At 39.7% G+C, this 10,254-nt stretch overlaps 1 protein-coding gene across 1 annotated transcript; it reads left to right on the forward strand.

Moving 5' to 3' along the window:
- Positions 1-1,060: 1,060 nt before the first annotated feature.
- Positions 1,061-5,748, forward strand: LOC109899719 (zinc finger protein 436-like). The gene is made up of 2 exons (XM_020495186.2): positions 1,061-1,706; positions 3,811-5,748. The coding sequence occupies exons 1-2, from the start codon at positions 1,337-1,339 to the stop codon at positions 4,758-4,760; spliced, it is 1,320 nt and encodes a 439-aa protein (XP_020350775.1). The 5' UTR covers positions 1,061-1,336; the 3' UTR covers positions 4,761-5,748.
- The last annotated feature ends 4,506 nt before the right edge of the window (positions 5,749-10,254 follow it).

Genomic DNA, 10,254 nt, shown 5'->3' on the forward strand with positions numbered 1-10,254 from the left:
TATTCTGGTATTTTAAAGCGCAGCCCGAGAGCCTAATGCTTATTATGGTAGTTCTGTATGAGTTTTAGCTTAGAAAACAATCTCTCCAAGGAAGCCAGTTACAGGGATGGAAAAAAACAGCTTGATTGCCGTAGCAACATCAGGGAAATTGGGCAGAAGGGCGTTGTGCTTAAAATACAGCAGTTCTCCTTAATTGCCGGCCTCAACACCTTATGGACAGATAAACTGTATAAGAAGCTGTAGGGTCGTCTGGATACTGGACAGCTAATAAATTGGCAGATTTGAACAAAAAATGCCGTTTGCGACTTCGTTCATACATGGTGAACCCGCGTTTGAGTTGAGTGGTTGCATATCAACAGTCCTTTATCGCTGGTGTAGTTCAAATGTTGTGCAGCGCAATAGTCGGACTCGCAACCTGGACCTTACAGGACCTTACAGGTCGTGGTGAAAACATTTGAAGCCTATTTGTGTAGGTTATTAGCCAGACAAAACCCGCTGAGTTCAACAATAAATAGTGGCAATAAATATCTACAAGACAACATTCCCCCCCCTGATTGTTAGGCTATTTGATGTCCTTTTTATAAAAAAAAAAAAAGTGATGTCCTTTTTTATAAAAACGTGTATAAATAGTAGCCAAATACTGTATACTCTAGGTAGAATATCCTCCCATGTAGGATAGTTTTTAATTAAATAGTGTGTGATAATGACATACAGGTGTGTGAACAGGTGATTAGAATTCATGTGATTGGGATCTGGAGAGTGAGCTGCGTTCAGAGGATCTACGTGTTTGAGAGTGTGAGTTGGAAGCAGACGTTACAATATAGGAAAAAATTATAATCCGCTAATGCTGGCTGGGTATTCCTGTGGTTCACCTCAATAGTCTGAATTGTCTTACTCTTCTCGTCGTTGCATCCATAACTCTGGACTGATTAACACATGCTTCATTTTGTACGTTTCCAAATAATAATTGTATTTAATGAAACACTTTTTGTCAGAAAATAAATACATATAAATGACCAACTGCGTTACCCACTCTAGTCAGCAGATGGCAATGTGCGTCTTTCAGGCGATGCTGCTAGTCTGACGTATAATATAGTGGACGGGACGATTGTTCAACAACAACAAAATCTGGTCAACCATCTCGGTAGCTTGCTAGCCAACATACCCGAAATATTGGAGCTCTTTAGACGCTTTCGGTGATTATTAGCCACTGTGTTTGAAAAATTTCCGTCTTATCTACTAGTTGCCCCATTTAATTGTTGTTGTTAGTCAGCTAACTTTACTGTCTGGTTAAAGTAGAACTAGGCTAGTCGCTAGCTAACTAACATCATCGACCATGAGCTCATTAATGTACTACCCCCCTGCTAAAGAAGAGGTCTGTTGGACGGAGAAAGAAACTATCGTGAAAGTGGAGAACGAAGAAGAAGCCGTCACCGTAAAAAAAGAGGTAGAGGGTGTTACAGTGAAAGAAGAAGAGAAAGAAGTTGCAGTGAAAGAAGAGGACGAAGCTTTCCAAGTGAAAGAGGAGGACGTTACTGTGAAAGAAGACAAAGAGGAAAAGAAAAATGAGGATGCCGTTTTTGGAGTTAAAGAGGAAGAGAATGATATGACTGTCGCAGTGAAGGAAGAGGAATACGTTTTTGGAGTGAAGGAGGGGGAGATTACTGTCACATTGGAGGAGGAGACTGGCGATCTGATTAGCACCAGTAAGTACTGTCTCAAAAACATTGCAGTTGTTGAATGTGTGGTTTAAAAGGGTCATTCTACTGACGTTTTACTGTACTATTTTGTTAAAGCTACAAAGAGTGGGGACCACCAACAACACATAATGTATCAAATACATACAAAATAGCACTTTATGCTTTCTATGATAAAGGTAGCTATCATATTTGAATTCCTGCACACTGTATGAATATAATAGTTGTTTATTCATACTAGTTTAATTTCTATGTACCAAAAGGAGGGTAATGTTTATAGAATATTACACATGCTACGTGTTAGTATAAAGCCAACACCAGACTTGGTTTTCATCTGTTGCAGTTTGTCTTTGTCGTAGTGAAAAACTTGGCCTCAGATTATTGAGGAATCTGATTTGGATTAAACCTCACAGGAAGACAGGTTTATCATATTAATGTTTCATTCAGGGTCATATTCATTAGTGCACAACGTAGCAAAACGTTTTACAACTTAAAAGGAAAACAAGCATTTCTTATTAGACAAGATCAGGTAGTTGCCCCCCACCCCCCCATTTCGGTCTGTTTGCTTCCGTTTACACAACCCTGGTCTCTCTGGAGTCATTCCACCTTAAAAAAGCACAAGAAATAGGATTTCGAACCCCACCAACTCAGATTGTTCTGAATTCATGTCTGTAGTTAGAAACAGACAAGTTTAGCATTCCTGAAACAATTTATTTTGTTTAAATATAATATGATCTCTGAGGAATCAAATCAAATGTTATTGGTCACATACACATATTTAGCAGATGTTATTGCGGGTGTAGCGAAATGCCTGTGTTCCTAGCTCCAACAGTGCAGTAGTATCTAACAATTCACAACAATACACACAAATCTAGTCTATGCCTATAGGCAGCAGCCTTTAATGTGCTAGTGATGACTGTTTAACAGTTTGATGGCCTTGAGATAGAAGCTGTTTTTCAGTCTCTTGGTCCCAGCTTTGATGCACCTGTACTGACCTCGCCTTCTGCACGATAGCGGGGTGAACAGACTGTGGCTCGGGTGGTTGATGTCCTTGATGATCTTTTTGCCTGTGACATCGGGTGCTGTAGGTGTCCTGGAGGGCAAGCAATGTGCCCCCGGTGATGTGTTGTGCAGATCGTACCACCCTCTGGAGAGCCCTGCGGTTATGTGCGGTGCAGTTGCTGTACCAAGCGGTGATACAGCCCGGCAGGATGCTCTCAATTGTGCACCTGTAAAAGTTTCTGAGGGTCTTAGGGGCCAACCTGAATTTCTTCAGCCTCTTGAGTTTGAAGAGGCACTGTTGCGCCTTCTTTACCACAATGTCTGTGTGGGTGGACCATTTCAGATTGTTAGTGATGTGTACGCCGAGGAACTTGAAGCTTTCCACCTTCTCCACTGCGGTTCTGTCGATGTGGATAGATGCGTGCTCCCTCTGCTTTTTCCTAAAGTCCACGATCAGCTAATTGATTGCACCCAAATTGATTCCACACAAATTGGCCATATTAATTTATGCGATTCTTATCTTATAATCTTAAATAAATATAGTACCTAACATCTGATTTGGACAATGAGTAAGACATGAGGAATCCAATAAAATGATCAATAGCCCTCCCCCAACAACCAGTATACAGTATCAGTTCTCTATCTCTGACAAGTAGTATGGAGATGCAGCTTGAAGTATTGCTTTTTCAACCTTTGTAATGTATCCCCTGTGAATCTGGTGATGTTTTTCCCTCTGTTCAGAGAAATTAGCCATTGAAGTTGCTTGCATTCTTTACCGTAAATATGTTTGAAAGTACCATGTTTTGCACACTAGAGGCTACTGTTCCTTCTACTGCCACCACACCCTTTTATCCATTTTGCTTGTCTCTTGTGTTTATTAAATGGATCATCACATTTTCTTTGCAACTTTGGGTGAAAAAACAATAGCTTTGGCTCATTTCTCAGAGATCAAATTATATTAAAAAAGAAATATGTTTCAAGAATGCTAAACTTATCTGTTTCTAACCACAGAAACGATTTCAGAACAATCTCAGATGGTGGGCGACATGGCTTGCTGAAATGACATGGAATGACCCTCTGTTTAACTAAATACTCTGTTTTACTTTGGCAGGGGAGAGACCAGGCTCTTACTCTGAAAGTGGGACGAGTCCCTCAGAGGAACCAGACCCAGAGACGTCCAGACCAGCAAGACCACATCACTGCTTTCAGTGTGGAAAGAGATTTATCCAGTTAGGGCACCTGAAAGAACATAAGAGAATGCACACAGGGGAGAAGCCTTACCACTGCTCCCAATGTGAAAAGAGATTTTCCTCATCAGGGTCCCTGAAATCACACGAGAGAACGCACTCAGGAGAGAAGCCTTTCCAATGCTCCCAGTGTGGAAAGAGTTTTACCCGGTTAGGGAGCCTGAAAAAACATGAGAGAATACACACAGGAGAGAAGCCCTATCAATGTGCTGAGTGTGTAAAGAGTTTTAGCTGGTTAGAGCATCTAGAAGAACATAAAAGAATACACTCATGTGAAAAGCCCTACCAATGCTCCCAATGTGGAAATAGTTTTACCCGGTTAGGGCATCTGGAAGAACATAAAAGAATACACTCAGGAGAGAAACCCTACCAATGCTCCCAGTGTGGCAAGCGTTTTACCCGGTTAGGGAGCCTGAAAAAACATGAGAGAATACACTCAGGAGAGAAGCCCTACCAATGCTCCCAGTGTGGAAAGAGTTTTACCCAGTTAGGGAACCTAAAAGATCACAAGAGAATACACACAGGAGAGAAGCCTTTCCATTGCTCTCATTGTGGAAAGGGTTTTACCCAAGCAGGGTACCTGAAGTCACATAAGAGGACACACACAGGAGAAAAGCCTTACCATTGTTCCCAGTGTGGAAATCACTTCTCCACATCAAGTAACCTGAAAAAACATGAACGGATACACTCAGTAGAGAAGCCATTCCACTGTTTTCATTGTGAAAAGAGTTTTAAGAAGTTAGGGAAACTGAAACAACATGAGCAAAGACACACAGGAGAGAAACCTATTTCAACTGCTCCTCCTGTGGATTGAAATGTACCTGTTTAAAGTAACCGCAATCACATAAAAGAATCCACACTAGAGAGAAAATGTATCATTGCTCCCAGTAGCTAGGTTTCCATCTAATTTGTGACAGATTTCACATTTTCAGATTTCACATTTTCCCAACAGAGGTGCATTTCCATCAAACTTACTTGTTGCAAATAAAAAGCTATACGTGATGACATAGTGCACATAAAAAGCACTAAGTCGTATAACTTTTAATTTAGGCCTACCAAATAAATAGAAAAAGTTAATGTTTCCATCCCATTTTTATCTCTATCTCAAGATCATTTTTATTTGTCAATTGGCAGCCAAGCACTGATCATCATGTCGCCAGCATACAAATTAAGACACTCAATATTTATTGGACAGCATCAAGCTCATCACCGTGCACTTTCACCACCATGGGAATTCAATCATAACTTATTTCATGTGTAGCCTAATAAATTGCATGCTTTTTGAAGTCGTGATGGGAGGACCGCACAACATAACATCATGTCACTGCAACTTTGCTTCGACGTGATGGTTATTCTATCAATATTTGTGCATAAACGTGTTTTCACCAGAATTGTTCCGTAGTTCATTTTACAGACACAAAAAATCCCACCAAGTTGAACGAACAAGTTGTCTATCGGCATTTATGAAATTGTACCAACACTCCCTGTTTCTATCACCTGTTTTGAATTTGTTTTTATATGGCATGACTTTACTCGCTTAAAAATATTGGATGAAAACATTGTTAGTGTGGAATTATATTTACCCAGTTAGGGAACCTGAAAGACCATGAGGTAATAAACACAGGGGAGATGCCTTACCACTGCTCACAGTGTGGGATGGAATATATCACATCAAATGGACTTCAAGTTCATGAGAAAACACATATGCTGCTCCCACACTTATCACATATGTTTGACTGAGAAATTGTGCTTTTGTTGACGTCACATGAAATCAAATTGTATAAAGCGGACTTAAAACTGCAGCTGTATTTTATTTATTTTTTAAACATGAACTAAATATGGAGTATGTCAGTTTGAATGTCAGTTTGAACGGCCTCCCGCTGTCTTATTTTATTGAGTTTCAATGGACTGTGTCATTCCAGTGAGTGTGCATAAAGTCGGTGTAAGAGAGTTAGTGCAAAAAAGGGTCAATGCAAATAGTCCGGGTAGCCATTTCATGAACTGTTCGGTAGTCTTATGGCTTGGGGTTAGAAGCTGTTCAGGTGGCTTTTTGTCCCAGACTTTACACTCTGGTTCCCCTTGCTGTACGGTAGCAGAGTGAACAGTCTATGGCTTAGGTGGCTGGGATCTTTGACACCGTCTGGTATAGAGGTCCTGGATGGCATGGAGCTCGCCCCCAGTGACATACTGGACCATCCACACCACCCTCTGTAGTACCTTGCGATCGAGGGTGGTGCAGTGGCCATACCACGCTGTATTATACAATGCATTCGGAAACTATTCAGACCCCATTTCTTTTTACAGATTTTGTTATGTTAGTAATATTCTAAAATATATATTTTTTGTTTTAATTCCTCATCAATCTACACACAAAACCCCATGATGATAAAGCAAATGTTTTATTTTATCAAATGTTCTGAAAGTCAATAACACTGAATTATCACATTTACATAAGTATTCAGACCCTTTACTCAGTACTTTGTTGAATCACCTTTGGCAGCAATTACAGCCTCGAGTCTACTTGGCATACATGTATTTAGGGAGTTTCTCACATTCTTCTCTGGAGATCCTCTCAAGCTCTGTCAGGTTGGATGGGGAGTGTCATGGCAAAGCTATTTTCAGGTCTCTCCAGAGATTTCGATCGGGTTCAAATCCGGTCTCTGGCTCGGCCACTCAAGGCCATTCTGAGACTTGTCCCGAAGCAACTCCTGCGTTGTCTTGGCTGTGTGCTTAGGGTTGTTTTCCTGTAGTTGGGTGAACCTTCGCCCCAGTCCTGAGCACTCTGGAACAGGTTTTCATCAATGCTCTCTCTGTACTTTGCTCCGTTCATCTTCCCCTCGATTCTGACTAGTCTCCCAGTCCTTGCCGCTGAAAAACATCTCCACAGCATGATGTTGCCACCACCATGCTTCATCGTAGGGATGGTGCCAGGTTTCTTCCAGACGTGATGCTTCGAATTCAGGCCAAATAGTTCAATCTTGTTTTCATCAGACCAGAGAATCTTGTTTCTCATTGTCTGAAAGTCCTTAGGTGCCTTTTGGCAAACTCCAAGCGGGCTGTCATGTGCCTTTTACTGAGGAGTGGCTACCGTCTGTCCATTCTACCATGAAGGCCTGATTGATTGGTGGAGTGCTGCCCTCCAGGACAACTACAGCACCCAATGTCAGAAAGGCCAAAAAGATCATCAAGGACAACAACCAACCGAGCCACTGCCTGTTCACCCCGCTGCCATCCAGAAGGCGAGGTCAGTACAGGTGCATAAAAGCTGGGACCGAGAGATTGAAAAACAGCTTCTATCTCAAGGCCATCAGACTGTTAAACAGCCATCACTAGCACAGTAGAAGCTGCTGCCTACATACAGACTTGAAATAATTGGCCACTTTAATAAATAAATAAATAATTCACTTTAATAATGTTTACACATCTTGCATTACTCATCTCATATGTATATAGGGTATTTTATACCATCAATTGCATTTTGCCTATGCCGCTCGGTCATTGCTCATCCATATATTTATATGTATATATTCTTATTCCATCCCTTTACTTAGATTTGTGTGTATTAGGTAGTGTTGGAGAATTGTTCGATTACTGTTAGATATTACTACACTGTCTGAACTAGAAGCACAAGCATTTTGCTACACTCACAATAACATCTGCTAACCATGTGTATGTGACCAATACAATTCGATTTGATTTGTTCTGATAACATTGAAAAGTTTACATGAAAAACATTCACTAACTCATGAATATTCCCATCGTTATTATTCCACTATGTCAGAGAAAACTTGTGCTGATTGTAAAAAAGGATTTGAATACTGGAGTATTTTTATCTGAATATAAATAAATGCAATATTTTTGTGTTAGCCACTAATCAATGTTTATTTTATGGTGATTTCCATGTAAAAGGACCCATGAGCACCAACGTGAAGTTTATAGGAGCATATCAAATTTTGTGTCAAATGAAAGCGAAGAGTCTATATTTTTCAAAACATTTTGAAGGCCCCTGCCAACTAATATCAACATTTATATTTAATTTTGCATCAATTATTTGCCTTCTGTAAGTTTAAGAAATATTGCGTAGTGTCTTGTTACCAAAAACCCACATATCTTTAAGATATTCTCCAATTTATGTCCCTCATGAGGGAGGATTTCACAGAAGTAAAGATAGATAGACCATCGAATTAGTTCGTGTTTTTACTGATAACAATTTTGTTTATGAATTATTAAGTAATTCAAATGTGTCATTCTGGTACAAAATTGGTAACAGAGTGACCGAAAAATCTGTAACAGAATGACTGCAACTGAATTGGACGCAACGGGTATTCACAAACCACAGATAGTCACAAACCACAGTTACAGTACAGTACAGTAGAGTACAATTCAGTAAAAAGTAGAGTATAGTTAAGTACAGAAGACTAGAGCACACATGAGTAGAGTGCAGTATAATGTAATATACTCTACTCGTCTGTACTGAACTATACTCTTTACTGTACTGTACTCTACTGTGCATTACTGTACTTTTCTCTACTGTTCTGTACTGTAAAAGAGACCTTGGTCTCAGCATGACTACTTGTCAAAATAAAGATTAAATAAAATATTCTACTCTATTTTACTGTACTCTACTGAACTCTAGTGTACTTTGCTGTGATGTCCAACTTGTGAAACATAGATGTCTATGATTGGTACAGATTTGGTCCTGTAATTACAATAATAGCCCGTGTGTAGAGTAATACCTAAACATTCAAAAGGAGGATATTAAATTGTTCTACATTTGTGTACCTATTCAGGACACATCACCATGAAGAGAAGGGCATTAATAATTATGCATCTCTGTATAGTACAGATCAAGGACCCATGACGTGATTCTCAGCGTTACTCTGGTACCGTGAAATTGTCTATATACTGTGCCTTCAGAAAGTATTCATACCCCTTGACCTATTCCACATTTTGTTGCTACAGCCTTTTCTTATCCATCTACACACACAACCTCAAAGTGAAAACATGTTTTTAGACATGTTTGTTAATTTATTGACCATGAAATACAGAAATATCTCATTTATATAAATATTCACACCCCTGAGTCAATACTTTGTAGAAGCACCTTTGGCAGCGATTACAGCTGTGAGTCTTTCTGGGTATGTTTCTAAGAGTTTTCCACAACTGGATTGTGCAACATTTGCAAATTATTATTTTCTAAATTCTTCAAAGCTCTGTCAAATTGTATGTTGTTCATTGCTAGACAACCATTGTCAGGTCTTGACATAGATTTTCAAGTAGATTTAGTGTAACTTGGCCACTGACAAACATTCAATGTCTTCTTGATAAGCAACTCCAGTGTAGATTTAGCCTTTTGTTCACTGTTTTTGTCCTGTTGAAAGGTGAATTCCTCTCCTAGTGTCTGGTTGAAAGCAGACTGAACCAGGTTTTCCTCTAGGATTTAGCCTGTGGTTAGCTTCATTCCGTTTCTTTTTATCCTGAAAAACTCCTCAGTCCTTAACGATTACAAGCATACCCACAACAATATGCAGCCACCACTATGCTTGAAAGTATGAAGAGTGGTACTCAGTAATGTGTTTTATAGGATTCGCCCCAAATATAACACTTAATATTCAGGACAAAAAGTTAATTGCTTTGCCACATTTTTTGCAGTATTACTTTAGTGCCTTGTTGCAAACAGGATGCATTCTTTATCTTGGCCAGGTCGCAGTTGCAAATGAGAACTTGTTCTCAACTAGCCTACCTGGTTAAATAAAGGTAAAATAAAAAAATGTTTTGGAATATTTTTATTCTGTGCAGGCTGACATTTTATCAATCTGTCAATTAGATTGGTATTGTGGCGTAATGACAATGTTGTTGATCCATTCTCCCTTTTCTCTTATCACTGCCATTAAACTGTAACTGTTTAAAAGTCACTCCGGCAACTGAATTAGGAAGACATATATATCTTTGTAGTGATTGGTAGTATTGATACACCATCCAAAGTGTAATTACATCTCCCTCGTTCACTTTCATTTCACATACAGAGCTCGGTCTGGCGGACATCTCACTCTGTCTGTACTTGACCCCAGTCTTCTTCGACACATCATCTCGCTTTTTATCGTGATTTTCATCAAATTCAGATTCAACTTCTGCTTTCCCAATTCTCATCGACCACTTCTTCCTCCTCTTTCAAAATCCACCTTTTCATGTCCCAGTCCCAATATTCCTCTTCTCCCGGTTTTGCGGCATACGGATTTAACTCTTATCTCATCATCGTCCCATCGTCTAGGATTGATGTGCATTCCTAGTAATACACTCATATCCCC

This window comes from Oncorhynchus kisutch, linkage group LG11 (genome assembly GCF_002021735.2).
Source record: "Oncorhynchus kisutch isolate 150728-3 linkage group LG11, Okis_V2, whole genome shotgun sequence".
NCBI lineage: Eukaryota > Metazoa > Chordata > Actinopteri > Salmoniformes > Salmonidae > Oncorhynchus > Oncorhynchus kisutch.